The sequence below is a fragment of the Nyctereutes procyonoides genome, unplaced genomic scaffold (genome assembly GCF_905146905.1).
Source record: "Nyctereutes procyonoides isolate TBG_1078 unplaced genomic scaffold, NYPRO_anot_genome, whole genome shotgun sequence".
Taxonomy (NCBI): domain Eukaryota; kingdom Metazoa; phylum Chordata; class Mammalia; order Carnivora; family Canidae; genus Nyctereutes; species Nyctereutes procyonoides.
This window is the reverse complement of record NW_026575044.1, coordinates 15,906,668-15,924,445: the sequence shown is the minus strand read 5'-3', so window position 1 is coordinate 15,924,445 and position 17,778 is coordinate 15,906,668. Positions and strand designations below refer to the sequence as shown.

Sequence of the window (17,778 nt, the reverse complement as noted above, 5' to 3'; positions counted from 1 at the left end):
TCTAAAGCTTGCTGACACAACTTAAAGATATTCGGGGCACCTGGGTGGTTCAAGCAGGTGAACATCGGCCTTCAGCTCAGGTCGTGATCCTGGGGTCCTGGGATCGAGTCCCATATCGGGCTCCCCGCAGGGAGCCTGCTTCTCCCTCTGCCTATGTCTCTGCCTTTCTGTGTTTCTCATGAATAAATAAATAAAATCTTTTTAAAAAACAATCAAAACAAAACAAAACAAACAAAAGCAACCTAAAGATATTCCTGTGGTAGAAACATGAGGGAGTAAACTCCCTGATACTCAGGTTTGATAACTTTAGATATAAAAACGAGAGTGGTAAATAAAGAGAACACAAATATAACCATGAAACATCTCACCTTTAGGGGTTCATAAGCAGCAAATGTGGCACTGCTCTCCAAGTACTCTTCAGACTCAGTCACACTCACTGTGACCAGGGTATGGCCTAAAGACTTGGCTGCTATATGTGTACTAGAGCAGTGTGTTGGTCCAGGTCTTTGAATACCTGCAAATCAAAAAACATGACTTCATTACAGTAATAAGCAGTCAGTTCTCAAGGGGATCAATCTACAGAAATATAAGAATTTTAATACATTAAAAAACATCTTGATTTCATACATTAACTACTAGGCCTCAATTGTTTATATCATATCAATATAAACATCTCTTCCTTTTATTAACAGATATATATCAATTAAGAACGTAAGACACAATTTTATGTTCAGTGAAGATACAAACATAAGCAAAGATCCCAACTTCAAGGCTAAGGGAGAGTGAACATTTACATAAATTAAGGTATAATGGGACGCCTGGGTGACTCAGTGGTTGAGCATCTGCCTTCAGCACAGATTGTGATCCTGGGGTCCTGGTATTGGGTCCGTGTCGGACTCCCTCTGGGGAGCCTGCTTCTTCCTCGGCCTATGTCTCTATCTATCTCTGTGTCTCTCATGAATAAATAAAATCTTTTAAAAAATTAAAAATTTTTTAAAATTATTAGTAGAAAATGATAAGCAGTATAGAGGTCTAGGAAACAGGTTACTTCTAGTTGGAGAGATCATGGAAGATTCAGATACATAGAAGACAGTATCTCAAATTGATGAATTAGCAAAGATAGAAATATAATGATATACACATGAGTATATAAAGGAGCAATACAGGAAATTTTAACTTAAATAGTTGGTTTAGCTGGAGCCACATATAAAGGAAACCCAAGTATGAAGTAGTTATGAAAAACAGATTGGGTTATCTTGTAGAGACCTTGAACATTAAACTAAAAGGATTTTAGCTCTACTCCACTGGCAATGAGAACCCCCTCACATTTTTTGAGCAGGAAAAGTAATACTGAAAGTGAGCTTCATGAAGGTCCATCTGGTAGCCACGGATTATCAAAGGTGAGCAACAGTTAGGAGGATATTGTTCTATTCTAGGTGAGAAATAGTGAGGGCATAAAAATTAGGAGACATACCCAGAGAACAGAGATAAGAGAGATTATACAGTATACTTGGCAAGGGCAAGGCAGAAATTCAAGTTACAGCAAATAGCAAATACTAAGTAAATGTTAGATGCTACTACTACTACTATTATTACTGATTAAAAAACAATGGTAAGGGCAGCCCGGGTGGCTCAGCGGTTTAGCGCTTGCCTTCTGCCCAGGGTGTGATCCTGGAGTCTGGGGATCGAGTCCCACATCAGGCTCCCTGCATGGAGCCTACTTCTCCCTCTGCTTGTGTCTCTGCCTCTCTCTCTCTCTCATTAATAAATAAAATCCTTAAAACAAAAACAAAAATACAAAAAAAACAATGGTAATCAGGATCACACAGACATTCAGTAACAGGAAATAATATTGGTCTTCATGGATAGCTTGTTCACATTCTCCTTTTATTAGAAAAAGATATTTTTGGGGGGTGCCTGGGTAGCTGAATTGGCTAAGCATCTGCCTTTGGCTCAGGTCATAATCTCTGGAGTCCTGGGATGGAGCCTCACATCTGGCTTCTTGCTCAGCAGGGACTCTGCCTCTTTCTCTCTTCCTCTGCCTCTCCCCCCTTGCTCATTCTCTCTCGCTCTATGTGTCAAATAAATAAAATCTTAAAAAAAGAAAAAACAAAGATTCTTTCTTTGAATAAATTTAATAATGGCACCACATCCATCCTAGAAAGAGGTATGATATATGTATTAAATAAAGAAGAAAAGAGCTCAAGACCTTCATTTGAGCTGAAGGAACAGCCACAACACTTCTCTGAACATGTTTTCAATTTCTGGGCTTTTGTTTTTAAATTACATTAACAAGGCAGTTGACAGAATAAATAGAAGTATTATACAGAAAGGTAATATGTAAATTTAGATTATAATTTGTAATTTCTGAACTGATGACTGGTCCTCTCATTTAATGACAAAGAAAGGAGAAAATAAAAGACCTACTTTTACCTTCCTTGAGAAGAGTAAAAACTCCTTGCTTATCCATGTTCAGATCCAATAATAAATGAGAGCAGTCACTGAACACAATGACTTCTTTGGTCTCCTTATTTACATGATACATTGCAATGGGGACTTCTATAATCTGGCCAATCTCCACATCAGCATGAAATGGTATCAGTTCCATTTTGTTCAGTTTCAAGACATATATCTGGGGAGAAAAAAATTAATCTTCCAACAAAGTTATGTTAGAAAATCTTAGAAGAAAATATTTCTTAAATATTTGAATACACATATTTTATATACAAAAATATGTATCATATACCATGTGTGTGTTGGGGGGTTGGGTGCTTGAGCATGTCATTCATTTCATTCCTCCATCAATTGATTCTTCTACAGCATCTGACACCATACAGCAGGAGTCTTCCAAATGATGGCCAGTGCCCAATTTTCTTAGTTTTTGTAAGTGAATGGTTTTTACATTTTTAAAAAAAGATTTTATTTATTTACTTGGCAAAGAGAAGGAGAGAGAGCAAAAGCAGGGGGCAGAGGTAAAGGAAGAAGCAGATTCCCTGCTGAGGACGGAGCCAGCTATGGGGCTCCATCCCAGGACCCTGAGATCAAGACCCGGGCAAAAGGCAGATACTCAACTGACTGGGCCACCCATTTTTACTTTCTTAAAAGGTTTTATAATAAACAATAAATAAGAATATGAGAATATATGTCTATAGGTCTATTGACACTAACATATTTACTATCTATCTGGCCCTTTAGGAACAAAGTTTGCTGACTTCAGATACAGAGCACTTCCTCTTTCTTGGTATCTTAAAAAAAAATCTTTTGTCTTTGCTATAGATTGAATGTTTGTGTCCCCCCCCTCAAATTCCTATGTTGAAATCCTAAACTCCCAATATGATGGTTTTAGGAGGCAAGGCCTTTGGGAGGTGATCAGGTCATAAATGAAACTAGTGCCTTTATAAAAGAGACCCCAGAGAGCTCTGCAGCCCTTCCACCATGAGGATGCAGCAAAAAGACAGCTTTCCATGACGCACGAATTTTCCCTCACCAGACACCAAACCTGCTGGTGCCAGGATTTTAGAATTGCCAGCCTCCAAAACTATGATAAATGCATTTAGGTTGTATATATGCCATTGATCCATGGTATTTTGTTATGGCTGCCCAAAGGGATAGCTTTTTTCTGTCGCTTTCTAAGCTCCTTCTGCTACTTCATCTTGTTCTATGTCCCTTATAACGGCACCTATTCCTCAGAGTTCATCTTCTCTTCTGACCATATGCTCTTCCTGGGAAATCTTATCTGGTTCCAAAATTTCAATGACCAACCATATGCTGATAATTCCAAATTTTTATTTCCAGTCCTAATCTTCCAGTTGTACTTTAGAGCCCTATTTCCAATTACTAACATTCGCCCAGATGCACCATAGGAGAGTCACACTAAATGTATCCAAAACTGAATTCATCATCTTCCTCTTTTTCCTTTTCTATGTTTTCTATCCATCTAGCTGCCAAAGCTAGAAATGCTTATGTCTAAATCCTTCACTTTTCCCCAACCCACTAGGCATCAAATCTGACTAAGTCTACCTCCAAAATAATCTTCCAGGGATCCCTGGGTGGCTCAGCAGTTGAGCACCGGCCTTCAGCCCAGGGTGTGATCCTGGAGTCCCACATCGGGCTCCCTGCATGGAGCCTGCTTCTCCCTCTGCCTATTCATTCATGAGAGGCAGAGAGAGAGAGAGAGAGAGAGAGAGAGACAGGCAGAGACACAGGCAGAGGGAGAAGCAGGCTCCATGCAGGGAGCCCGATGTGGGACTCCAGGATCACACCCTGGGCTGAAGGCAGGTGCTCAACTGCTGAGCCACCCAGGTGTCCCAACGTCATTTTCTTAGTGTTATTTAACTTCATGTGACTAGATCTTACTATCATAATTTAAATTCTTTAAAGTAGAGATGATATATAATATTTCTTTGAATGTCCTACGATCCTGGTATGGTGGTAAGGGTACTCAGTAAATGTTCAATGAATGATAACAAAACACTAAGTTTTTCAGAGAACAACAACATACATAAACATGTATTAGATGTGGGGGAAAATAGTAATATGGTTATATAATATAGTAAAAAGGAGTTTTCAATTTTTAGAAACAAGACTGACAAATATGAGACCAGAAATAAAGTTACTATGAAAGTCATATTATGGGATGCCTAACATCGGACTCCTCATGGGGAACCTGCATCTCCCTCCATCTGTGTCTCTGCCTCTCCCTCTCTGTGTCTCTCATGAATAAATAAAATCTTAAAAAAAAGTCATATTATATATGATAATGACAAAACATGATAACAAAAATAGGTAACATTAAGTATTGAATGAATATATTCCAAGCATTGAGGTAAAACATTATCTCATTTAATTCGGACAGTAACCCTTTGAGGGTCAGGCTCCCTGCAGGGAGCCTGCTTCTCCCTCTGCCTGTGTCTCTGCCTCTCTCTCTCTAGGTCTCTCATTAATAAATGAATAAAATCTTTTTAAAAATTGTTAAAAAAAATAACCCTTTGAGGTAGATACTATCATTATCCTTATTTTAAATAACTTCTTTTTTTTATTTTTTTATTTATTTATGATAGTCACACAGAGAGAGAGAGAGAGAGGCAGAGACATAGGCAGAGGGAGAAGCAGGCTCCATGCACCGGGAGCCCAATGTGGGATTCGATCCCGGGTCTCCAGGATCGCGCCCTGGGCCAAAGGCAGGCACCAAACCGCTGCGCCACCCAGGGATCCCCCGCTGCGCCACCCAGGGATCCCCATTATCCCTATTTTAGAGACAAGGAAACATAAACACCCATTCAGTAACTTGCTTTTTTTTTTTTTTTTTTTTTTAGTAACTTGCTATTAAGTGACTTAGGATTCAACCCTGGTCCAGGAATATTTAAGGAATATGTATTTCCAGATGGAATTTGAGCTTCATTTTCAAATACCCAATTTGGACTACAAAGATTTTTTTTAAGAATAAATTTATTTTTTATTGGTGTTCAGCTTACCAACATACAGAATAACACCCAGTGCTCATCCCATCAAGTGCCCCCCTCAGTGCCCGTCACCCATTCACCCCCACCCCCGCCCTCCTCCCCTTCCATCACCCCTAATTCGTTTCCCAGAGTTAGGAGTCTTTATGTTCTGTCTCCCTTTCTGATATTTCCCACACATTTCTTCTCCCTTCCCTTATATTCCCTTTCACTATTATTTATATTACCCAATACAAAGATTTTTTAAACACGTTCTGTACTTAAATTTAGACACCAATGTCTCAGGGGTGATAATATGTTCTTTGGAGAGTTGTTTACCTTAATTTCTCCATATCGAAAGGGATTTTGTACATCTCGAGCCAAAACAGTACTGCTCCCCCTGACCTGACCAGCAGTCACTACTCCTTTAGTGGTCACCATGGCCACTGTTTCATTAGAAGAAGTCCAAGTGAAGTTGCCACTGCCACCCTCTACCTGTAAAAAAATACAATTTTATATTTAACTGCCAAAGGAGGAAAATGAAATTTAAGTAAAGATGTAAAATCTGATGAAATAAGAAATAATAATAATAGCAAATAAGATAATAATAAAACTATAGGGGATCCCTGGGTGGCACAGCGGTTTGGCACCTGCCTTTGGCCCCGGGGTGTGATCCTGGAGACCCGGGATCGAGTCCCATGTCGGGCTCCCAGTGCATGGAGCCTGCTTCTCCCTCTGCCTGTGTCTCTGCCTCTCTCTCTCTCTGTGTGTGTGACTATCATAAATAAAAAAAAAATAAAAATAAAAAAATAAAATAAAATAAAATTGTATAACAAATTATTTCTGGGCAGCCCCAGTGGCGCAGCGGTTTGGCGCCGCCTGCAGCCTGGGGTGTGATCCTGGAGGCCTGGAATCGAGTGCCTCGTCGGGCTCCCTGCATGGAGCCTGCTTCTCCCTCTGCCTGTGTCTCTGCCTCTATCTCTCTCTCTGTGTCTATGAATGAATAAATAAAAAAAAAATCTTTAACAAATTATTTCTTTCTGGACACATTAAGAAGCTGTGATGCAGGCAGCCCAGGTGCCTCAGCGGTTTAGCATCACCTTTAGCCCAGGGCCTGATCCTGGAGACCTGGGATCAAGTCCCACATCGGGCTCCCTACAAGGAGCCTGCTTCTCCCTCTGCCTGTGTCTCTGCCTCTATCTCTCTCTCTGTGTCTCTCATGAATAATTAAATTAAAAAATCTAACAAAAAAGGGGAGCCCCGGTGGCTTAGCTGTCTAGTGCCACCTTCAGCCCAGGGCGTGATCCTGGAGACCCAGGATTGAGTCCCAGGTCGGGCTCCCAGCATGGAACCTGCTTCTCTCTCACTCTCTCTCTCTCTCTCTCTGTATCTCTAATAAATAAAAAAATATTTTTAAAAAATCTAAAAAGAAAAAAAAAGCTGTGATGCTGGGATGCCTTGCTGGCTCAGTTGGAAGAGCATGTGACTCTTCATCCTGGGGTCATAAGTTTGAGCCCCACATGGGGTGCAGAGATTACCCAAATGAATAAAACTTTTAAAAAAGCTGTAGTGCAACAGTAAAGTAGCTAAATGGGCAAGGGAAATACTGAAGGTAGGTTATGTAATTGGCAGGATCACAAAATGTCAAAAAGAGCACAAGGGAGCTTGACAAAAACTTTACAAAAGTCACAAGTAGGGATCCCTGGGTGGCGCAGCGGTTTAGTGCCTGCCTTTGGCCCAGGGCGCGATTCTGGAGACCCTGGATCAAATCCCACGTCGGGCTCCTGGTGCATGGAGCCTGCTTCTCCCTCTGCCTATGTCTGTGCCTCTCTCTCTCTCTCTCTCTATGTGTGACTATCATAAATAAATAAAAATTAAAAAAAAGTCACAAGTGGGATCCCTGGGTGGCGCAGCGGTTTGGCGCCTGCCTTTGGCCCAGGGCGTGATCCTGGAGACCCAGGATCGAATCCCACATCGGGCTCCCGGTGCATGGAGCCTGCTTCTCCCTCTGCCTATGTTGCTGCGCCTCTCTCTCTCTCTCTCTCTGTGACTATCATAAATAAATAAAAAATTAAAAAAAGAGCATGCAAAAAAAAAAAAAAGTCACAAGTAAAGGATACATGGAAAAGAGAGAAAGTACAGCAAGTCTTGTTACAATGATACTATTCAAGAATATGACTTGGTTATCAACAGAAACTGAATTAGGATTAGGGAAAAATAAAAATTAACATTAACCAAATTTCAATAAATTAAGATAGCAGAGAAACTGACTTATCTTTTTGTAAATTCTCATATAATAGGACACCATACCTGTACTTTATAACGATACAACATTCCCATAGGATGATGAGGAAATGCCAGAAAGTTGGGTGTAAGCTGGATGGGAAAATAAATCTTCACTTCTTGCTGATGTATGATTGGAAATTTTACAGGCTGAATATTTTTATTCTATAAGAGCAGGGGAAAAAAGGAGCAAAATAGATTTTATAAGGACTTTTTATAATCCACATTCATATTTAAAGCATCAGCAAACCGGTGTGCTAATGAATTATTCAACCAGTTTCTTTCTATAAAAGAAGTAAATAAATGTTCCTATTCATTAAAGAAGCATAGCTATTTTGGTTAAGTAATAATGAGGGGCTCCTGGTTGGCTCAGTCAGTTAAATATCTGACTCTTGATTTTGGCTCAGGTCATGATCTCAGGGTTGTGAGACTGAGCCCTGCCTGCTGGGTTCCATGCTCAGCAGGGAGTCAGTTTCTCTCTTTCTCTCTGCCTCTCCCCCGACTCATATACCCTCTCTCAAATGAATAAATAAAATCTTAAAAAGAAAAGAACTGGAGCATTTGGGTGGCTCAGTTGGTTAAGCATCTGCCTTTGGCTCACATAAGCCCTGCACTGGGCTTCCTGCTCAGTGAGTATTCTGCTTCTCCCTCTCTCTTTACCATTCCCCCTGCTTCTGCTCTCTCTCCCCCAAATAAATAAACAAAATCTTGTGGGAGGAAAAAAAAAGCTAAAAACTTGTCCATCAAAGGAGTGTATCATTGGGCAGCCTGGGTGGCTCAGCGGTTTAGCGCCACCTTCAGTCCAGGGCCTGATCCTGGAGACATGGGATCAAGTCCCACGTCAGGCTCCCTGCATGGAGCCTGCTTCTCCCTCTGCCTGTGTCTCTCCCTCTCTCTCTCTCTCTCTGTGTCTCTCATGAATAAATGAATAAAATCTTAAAAAAAAAAAGGAGTGTATCAAGAAAATGATAAGTGTAGTGCCTGGCTGGCTCAGTTGGTAAAGTGTGCAACTCATGATCTCAGGGTTGTAGGTTTGAACCCCACTTTGGATTTACAGATTACTTAGAATATTTTAAAAATGTTAAAAAAAAAAAGTGAAAACATAACCTACAGAATGGGAGAAAATATTCATAAATTGTATATCTGATAAGGGTCTAGTATCCAGAATATATAAAGAACTCTTACAACTCAACAACAAATAGACAATCAGACCAAATTTAAAAATGGGCAAAGATTTTTTTTTTTAAGATTTTACTTATTTATTTGAGACAGAGAAAGAGAGAGAGAACGGGCAGGGGGAGGGGCAGAGGTAGAGGGAGAAGCAGACTCCTCACTGAGCAGGGAGCCTGACACGGAGCTCCATCCCAGGACCCTGAGCATGACCTGAGCTGAAGGCAGACACTCAATCGACTGAGCCACCCAGGTGTCCCAGCAAAGATCTTGAATAGATATTTCTCCAAAGGAAATACATATGGCCAATAAGAACATAAAAAGATGGTCAAAATCATTAGTCATTAGGGAAATGCGACTCAAAATCTCAATGAGATACCATTTTAGGATGTTTGTAATAAAAATTTTAAAAGAAAGCGGAGGGCAGCATGGGTGACTCAGCGGTTTAGCGCCACCTTCAGCCCAGGGCCTGATCCTGAAGACCTGGGATCGAGTCCCACATCAGACACCCTGCATGGAGCCTGTTTCTCCCTCTACTTCTGCTTCTGCCTGCCTCATTCTCTCTCTCTCTCTCTCTCTCTCTCTCTCTCTCTCTCTCTCTCTCTCTCCCCATGTCTCTCATGAATAAGTAAAATCTTTAAAAAAAAAAAAAAAAAGAAAAGAAAACTGAAAAGAACAAGTGTTGGCAAAGATGTGGAGAAACTGGAGCCCTTGTACACTGCTGGTAGAAATGTAAAATATTCAATTACTATGAAAACAGTCTGGCAGATCCTCAAAAAGTCAAATTATATAATGTTAGCAATTCCACTCTTAGGTATATTCTCAAGAGAACTGAAAACATGTTTATACAAAAACCTGTACATGCAGGTGCCTGGGTGTCACAGGTGGTTAAGCATCTGACTCTAGGTTTTAGCTAAGGTCCTGATCTCAGGGTTTTGAGATTGAGCCCTATGTTGGGCTTGTTGCTCAGTGCAGAGTCTGCTTAAGACTGTCTCTCCTTCTCCCTCTGCTACTCCCCTCCCCTCTCTCTCTCTGTCTCTCAAATAAGTAAAATCTGGGACACCTGGGTGGCTCAGGTTGTAATCCTGGGGTCCTGGCATCAAGTCCTGCATTGGGCTCCTCGCAGGGAGCCTGCTTCTCCCTTTGCCTATGTGTTTGCCTCTCTCTATGTCTCTCATGAGTAAATAAATACAATCTTTAAAAAATAAATAGATATATTAACCTTTTGGATTATCAGACTAGAAAGTACTCTTTGTAAGCCTGACAACACATGGAAATGTACACATGAAATAATTTTTTAAAGGAGCCTCTAATGGTGTATATATACACAATGACCACAAATGCAGGCATGAGCAATAACAAAGATTGCAAAAGAAAATCTGTACAGGTATTAACTACCAAGTGTACTGTTTATCAGTGTCTTTTTCATTTTTATGAAATATAAAGGTGGAATATGCCATGTATCTGCTCACAAATCAAGAAGTCAGCCAAGCTTCATCAGTGTTCTTGGGATTCAAATGTTTTGAGCCTTTGAATTCCTACCTGGTAAATGATGGAAGTCAGGGATGCATTTATCACCACAACACCACTCTTCACAGCTTTTACTACATGGTAAGATCCATTCACAGTAGTTAGCTGCTCTTCAAAGTACTCCCTTAGAAACTGGTACATAATCCTGAGATTCTGAAAATCAGCCCAAAAGCAACACAAAACTGAGAAGATTTTTTTCCCCTAAAGTCATCGTAATCTGAAAGCATTTAAAAAATAAAAAGTATAGCTATGCACTCTGGGGATAAATAAAAACAAAACCTTTGCTTTCCTCATGGAAATTCTAAGTTGGAAAGATATAATTTTAAAATAGTACTTGAAAGATCCATTAATGGCAAGTAAGCAGAAACCGAGTCTATGTTTATATAAATTTTGTTATAATTTTTGCCATTCCGTAAGTTGACATTTTTCAGGGAAAAAAACCCAGAAGAGTGCTAGAGAGTTAGTGAAGCACTGTCACTCTTGAGGCTCCACTGCTCTTTTTTTTTTTTAAAGATTTTATTTATTTATTCATAGACACAGAGAGAGAGGGGCAGAGACACAGACAGAGGGAGAAGCAGGCTTCATGCAGGGAGCCCGACGCGGGACTCGATCCCGGGTCTCCAGGATCACACCCCAGGCTGCAGGCAGCGCCAAACCGCTGCACCACCGGGGCTGCCCTCCACTGCTCTTAACACTGCCACACAGAGGTGGCCAGCTCTGAGGGAGTTCTAGAATGAGACACCCTAGTGTTTTGGCCTTCTCTTCGACTCTTTTCTATTATTCTGACCAAACTATATATCTTACTTCTGGTTTAGCTTTCCTCATGGACAAAACTATTTAATAACCATAATAAAGTAGTACATTTAATAAAATCTGGAAACAAAAGAAAAAAAGCCTTTCTAGCCAGAGAGAGGCCCTTCAAGAAGTTATCCATATACGGGGCTAAAAAATACGAGACACTCACATCTGAAATATAGACCTTTGTACTGCTTTTATCAAACACTTCTACTGTAATGACATACACCTGTCCCACCTCTAGACTCCAGCGGTCTCCAGGTTGAACTGTGAAACCTGTACACAAATCAAGAAACAAAAATATCAGAAGAGGCCAACAATTTTCTACAATGAGTTATAAAATACAAATTTATAAAAACTATTGAATGAGCAAAACTTGCTAACAGATGGAGATGGTTTCCAAAGTTGACCTTTTAGTTTCCTCCCATCAAATTGAATAATTTGGGATTCTAAATATACTGGCTTAACTTAGTTCGTCTCAGGTATAAAGAAACACTCCCACATCTGTATACAAAGCAAACCACAGTTTTGCTCATTCCTTTTAAAAAATATTTTTTAAAGATTTTATTTATTCATGAGAGACAGAGAGAGAGAGAAAGAGAGAGAGAGAGGCAGAGACATAGGCAGAGGAGAAGCAGGCTCCCTGCAGGGAGCCCTATGTGGGACTCGATCCCAGGACCCAAGGATCATGTCCTGAGCCAAAGGCAGACACTCAACCACTGAGCCACCCAGGCGTCCCTTTTAATTTTTTATTTAAAGATTTTATTTATTTGCGAGAAATATGCTGCCCTCTCTCTGTCTCTGTCTCTGGCCCTCTTTTCCCCCAACCTCTAAAAAAAAAAAGAATACCTAAAAATCCAGGCTCTACGACATATATGGTGCAATTTGGGAGTCCAGACACAGATCGCATATGTACATCTTAACTTTTGTTTAAGGAAGTTACATGAACCAGAGTTGAGTAAAAAGAGAAATGTGAATTACCAAAGAAAAAAATAATAAATGCACAAACAGAAACAAACAAAAATCTTATCTTTTATTATCCTTTGGAAACCAAAAACTTAAGTGTGTACACTTCTGAGAAAAGTCTGAGGGACTCAGTCATAACAGGAATCAGGTACTCTTGAATTTCAAATTTAAGGAGAATGGAATGATTGAAAAAAGATCATGCTCCATGGTTTCAGTATTCATTTAGCTATAGAACCATTTCTGTAAGCAAATTCTTACATAAGGGGCCCATTATGGAAAGCAGGACAAAGTGGCATCACTCTGGCTGTTGAAATGAATATGGTAATGAAGAGGAGGGAGGGCCATGACTTACCATCCAGCCCAGCAATTTGCCTCCGGCTTTGCAGACAGTTATAAAAATCATGAGCTGACTTTCCATTATCTATGGTAAATATTATTACCAAAGTGTTTTCTCTTTACCATGAAAGATACTCCTACTTACTTATACCATACTACCCCCATCTCTGCAGTTAAATTTAGCAAAAATACAAATTTATTGTTTTTTTTATTATTGTTTTTGTCCTATACAGAATCTAAGTACGAATATACTTCCATCTCTAAAATAGTGTATCCAAAGGCTTAGAAGAAATATATAAAATATATAAAAATATATATTAAAAAAGAAGAAATATATAACTGAGATGACTGAACAGAAAACATTCATTCAAAGTACATTAATTTAGGAGTTGTAGTAATTCAGTCATGTGTTAGATTACAATTTATCACTACATCATCCATTGTGATAATGGAAGATATTATTTAATCCACTGGAGTGATCAAACTTTAAAACTGTCTCAATATTCCAAATGAGATATTGATACACATATAGTTTATAAGTCAATTAAAGATTACTTTTATCTAGTCATTAAAGACTGTACAGACACCTCTGTGCCAATCTAGGTTTGGTTCTGATATGTACTCTAATGTAACATTCATAAAATATAAGAGCTACAAATAAATTCAGAGATACAACATTCCCTCCATTTTACAGAGGTGGAAACAGATCTTGATAGATCTCTAAGCGAATTCATTCCTCCTCTGTCAGAATAAGAGACCTTCCTCCTTATCCTTTCCCCCTGTTTTGAATCTCATTTTCTTTTGCCCTTCAGAAGCCTTGTTCCATCAACTGACCCTCCTTTCCCCATCTTTCTGTTTACCTTACATTCAAGTCTGTTTTATCTTTAAAAAGTTCTCATGTCTTGGGGCACCTGGGTGGCTCAGTTGGTTAAGCGACCAACTCTTGATCTCAGCTCAGGTTGTGACCTCAGGGTTGTGAGACGAGAGCCCTGCCACATGGGCTCCGCACTCAGCCAGGTCTACTTAAGATTCTTTCCCTCAGGCAGCCCTGGTGGCGAAGTGGTTTAGTGCCGCCTACAGCCAGGGTGTGATCCTGAAGACCCAGGATAGAGTCCCACATCGAGCTCCCTGAATGGAGCCTGCTTCTCTCTCTGCCTCTCTCTGTGTCTCCATGAATGAATAAACAAAATCTTAAAAATATATATATATATTTTCTCCCTCTCCCTCTGCCCTTCCCTCCTGCTTGTTTTCTCTCTGTCTCTCTCAAATAAATAAATAAAATCTTTTTTTAAGATTTTATTTATTGGGATCCCTGGGTGGCGCAGCGGTTTGGCGCCTGCCTTTGGCCCAGGGCGCGATCCTGGAGACCCGGGATCGAATCCCACGTCGGGCTCCCGGTGCATGGAGCCTGCTTCTCCCTCTGCCTGTGTCTCTGCCTCTCTCTCTCACTGTGTGCCTATCGTAAATAAATAAAAATTCAAAAAAAAATATTAAAAAAAAAAGTTTAAAAAAAAAAAAAGATTTTATTTATTTATTCATGAGAGAGAGAGAGAAAGACAGAGGCAGAGAGAGAAGTGGGCTCTATGCAGGGAGCCCGATGTGGGACTGGATCCTGAGACTCCAGGATCACGCCCTGAGCCAAAGGCAGATGCTCAACCGCTAAGCTACCCAGGCGTCCCAATTAAATAAAATCTTGAAAAAAAAAAAAAAGAGAGAATTTCTCTTTTTCCATATGAACCTTAAAAGCTGGCATTATAGTCTTTGGTCCTCTTCTCCTCTCACTCTATATACTCTCCCTAAGTGATTTTTGTTAACAGTAACCATTCAACTATCACCTATCTATAAACTGATAACTCTCAAGTATCTATCTTTATCCTCAATCTTTCTCCTTCAGATGCATAATAAAAATATCTGCTGGGGGCACCTGGGTGGCTTAGTTGGTAACACGTCTCCCTTTGGCTCGGGTCATGATCCCAGGGTCCTGGGATTGAACCCCAGTTGGGCTCCCTGCTCAGTGGGGAGCCTGCTTCTCCTGCTCCCTCTGACCCTCCCCTGACCTTGTGCTTTCTCGGGCACTCTCTGTCTCAAATAAATTTTTTTAATAAGTCTTTAAATTTATTTTTATTTTTTAATTTTTTTATTAAGGATTTTTATTTGTTTATTCATGAGAGACACAAAGAGAGAGAGAGAGAGAGAGAGAGAGAGAGAGGCAGAGACACAGGCAGAGGGAGAAGCAGGCTCCATGCAGGGAGCCCGACACAGGACCCGATCTCCAAATCTGGGATCACACCTTGAGCCAAAAGCACAGGCTCAACCATTGAGTCACCCAGGCGTCCCTCAAATAAAATCTTTTTTTTTTTTTATTTTTTTTTTTATTTATTTATGATAGTCACACACAGAGAGAGAGAGAGAGAGAGAGAGAGAGGCAGAGACACAGGCAGAGGGAGAAGCAGGCTCCATGCACCGGGAGCCCGACGTGGGATTCGATCCCGGGTCTCCAGGATCGCGCCCTGGGCCAAAGGCAGGCGCCAAACCGCTGCGCCACCCAGGGATCCCCCTCAAATAAAATCTTAAAAAATAATAAAAATTAAAAAATAAAAATATCTGCTGGCATGCCTTTCCCACAGGTACTTCAAGTTAATTTGTGAAAAACTAATCTAGTTTTCTTTTCCCTTAAACCTGCTGTTTCTCTTGTTCTCTATCCAGTCTGAACAGTGTCAGCAGTTACCCCACACTGAAGAAATTACGAATAGTCATTATCTATATTCTCAAGGAAGGCATATAAATAAATATATTTTAATATCTACTACTTTGGAATAAATAAAAAACACAACAACAAAGTCCATCTAAATCTGCCTGGGAAGGGACGCCTGGGTGGCTCAACGATTAAGCATGTGCCTTTGGCTCATGGCGTGATCCTGGAGTCCTGGGATCAAGTCCCACATTGGGCTCCCTGCATGGAGCCTGCTTCTCCCACTGCACATGTCTGTGCCTCTCTCTCTCTCTCTCTCTCTCGAATAAATAAAATAAAAAATCTTAAAAAAAAATCTTCCTGGGGAATTTGGGGAGTTCCTGACCTTCAGCTGGGGCTCAAATATTTAATAACTTAGTTTGTTTTGTAGCTACTATTGTATCTGACGACCAATATCCTATGCACCTTATAATGACTATAGAACAACTCTGGACCAAAACCCTCCCTACTATGTTTTAGACAAGTACTATAACAGCTAAATAACTAACATGATTATACAAGAAATACTGTCTTTTCCAGCCTACTGGGTGCTACATGACTTCATCCCTCCCCGGCTCTGCCACCACTTCTACTTTCTTCCCCTGATTCTTGGCACTTAAGCCTCAGAGCCTCCTGTGCTCATCTTTAAACAGGTCAGATACGTTCCTGCTTCACAACCTTGGCAACCACTACTTCATCTTCCTAGAGCTCCACCCCCAGGTATCAGCCTGACTCACTGCAGCAGTGTCTTATCAGAGAAGACTTTCCTAACAACAGCAGTCCGCATCCCCAGAGTTTAGAACAATGTTCAGCATATTGCAGGAATATCATAGATATTTGCTAAATGAATTAATTTCTTTCAGATTCAAATATCCAAAACTACTAAATACTAAATATTTCAAAATCAAACACTGAGAAATGGAGTCCAAACATTTCAATTTTCTAAGGTTTAAGTCTTTGTTCTGTTTTGTTTTCTTTGACTATAACAGAGCTCTAAATATCTCTCTTTGGTCCTTACAGAGCATGTTTAGAGAATTTTAAAAAATTACTCTCAGGGGTGCCTGGGTAGGTGAGTCAGTTAAATGTCTGCCTTTGGCTTGGGTCATGATCCCCAAGGCCCTGAGATCAAGCCCCACATCGGGCTCTCTGCTTAGCAGGGAACCTGTTCTCCCTCTCCCTCTGCCTGCTGCTCTGCCTGCTTGGGCTCTCTCTCTTATTCTCTGTCATATAAGTAAATAAAATCTTTAAAAATAAATAAGTAAAATAAAAATTACTCCCAACTCAACTTAACAAATATTAATTAAGCATCTACTGCAGACAATACCACACCATCTGTTCTTAATTATTCATGTGGAAATGGGAAAGAACAAATTATTTTTTTAAGATTTTACTTATTTATTATTCATGACGGATACACAGAGAGAGGCACAGACACAGGCAGAGAGAGAAGCAGGCTCCTCACAGGGAGTCTGATGTGGGACTCGATCCCAGGACCGGGATCATGCCCTGAGTCAAAGGCAGACGCTCAACCGCTAAGCCACCCAGGCGTCCTGGGAAAGAACATATTAAATAAAATTCACACAAGTTTTTTCAAGTTGTTTTCCACAATCTCCTAATTATAATTTAACTGAGGTTGCAAATAAGCACTGGAGTCAACAGACCCCAAGTCTGAATTATTCTTTTCCCCATCTACCCTTTGCTAGAAATTATGACAATAATAATTTATAGTTCCATGTTAAATAAAACCTATCAAAATAAGGATAATCTTAACAAATTACTTTATCAAGTAACATGACTAGCATGCTCATGAAATATATTGGCAGCTAAAACTTGAAAAGGATACTTTTATGGACAAAGACAAGGTTAGTTTGGCCCAGGTGGACAGCAGTCACCATGGCTGTTTTCTCATCCAGTAAAGCCACTTTCCCAGAAAGAGACCCATTACATCCAGCTCTGGGGTCTTGCAATTCCAGTGTGTAGTGTTCGAGAGGAAATCCCACCTCTATAAGACATGAAAGGTACGTAAGTGTAGCAAGAACAGACACTGCAAGAGGTAACGGTGTATTGTTGGATTATAAGAGGAAAACCAAGAAGCAGGCCTAAATAAGAGTGTGATCTGTTTCTACTCCCTTTCCCACTATGATGAATTTCAACATGTAGCCATTTTGGCAGGTGTGTGGGGGTACTATATATGAGTTTATTGTTGGTTTTTCTTGCATTCTTAAAAACCAATGAACTGAAAGAAATAGGAAGGATCCCAAGTAAGGAGTAATGCTAATGGAGCCAATGCACACTTTATAAACTCAATGGGACTACTAGGGTCAACAGAACGTTAAATTTTCAGTTAATAAATTAAGTTTCTCAAGAAACAACTTTTGCAAAGATCATTCAGGTCCCTTCTCATAAAGTTTCCTCACTTGCTCTACAAAATCTAGTAAATATTTGGTTATTGTTTTTTTTAAAATATTTTTTAAAGCTTTTATTTATTCATGAGAGGCTCAGAGAGAGAGAGAGAGAGAGAGAGAGAGA

At 40.1% G+C, this 17,778-nt stretch overlaps 1 protein-coding gene across 1 annotated transcript in view; it reads right to left on the bottom strand.

Annotated features, from left to right (window-relative positions):
* NUP210L (nucleoporin 210 like) overlaps positions 1–17,778 on the bottom strand; it is an 81,441-nt gene that overhangs the window by 47,845 nt on the left and 15,818 nt on the right. Inside the window, exons 7-14 of the mRNA XM_055324386.1 lie at positions 17,093–17,251; positions 12,066–12,134; positions 11,386–11,492; positions 10,434–10,574; positions 7,749–7,886; positions 5,778–5,933; positions 2,434–2,632; positions 369–514 (exon numbers count right to left, since the gene is read on the bottom strand). Of these exons, the coding sequence (XP_055180361.1) occupies positions 369–514; positions 2,434–2,632; positions 5,778–5,933; positions 7,749–7,886; positions 10,434–10,574; positions 11,386–11,492; positions 12,066–12,134; positions 17,093–17,251 (1,115 nt within the window). The remainder of the gene's footprint in view (positions 1–368; positions 515–2,433; positions 2,633–5,777; positions 5,934–7,748; positions 7,887–10,433; positions 10,575–11,385; positions 11,493–12,065; positions 12,135–17,092; positions 17,252–17,778) is intronic.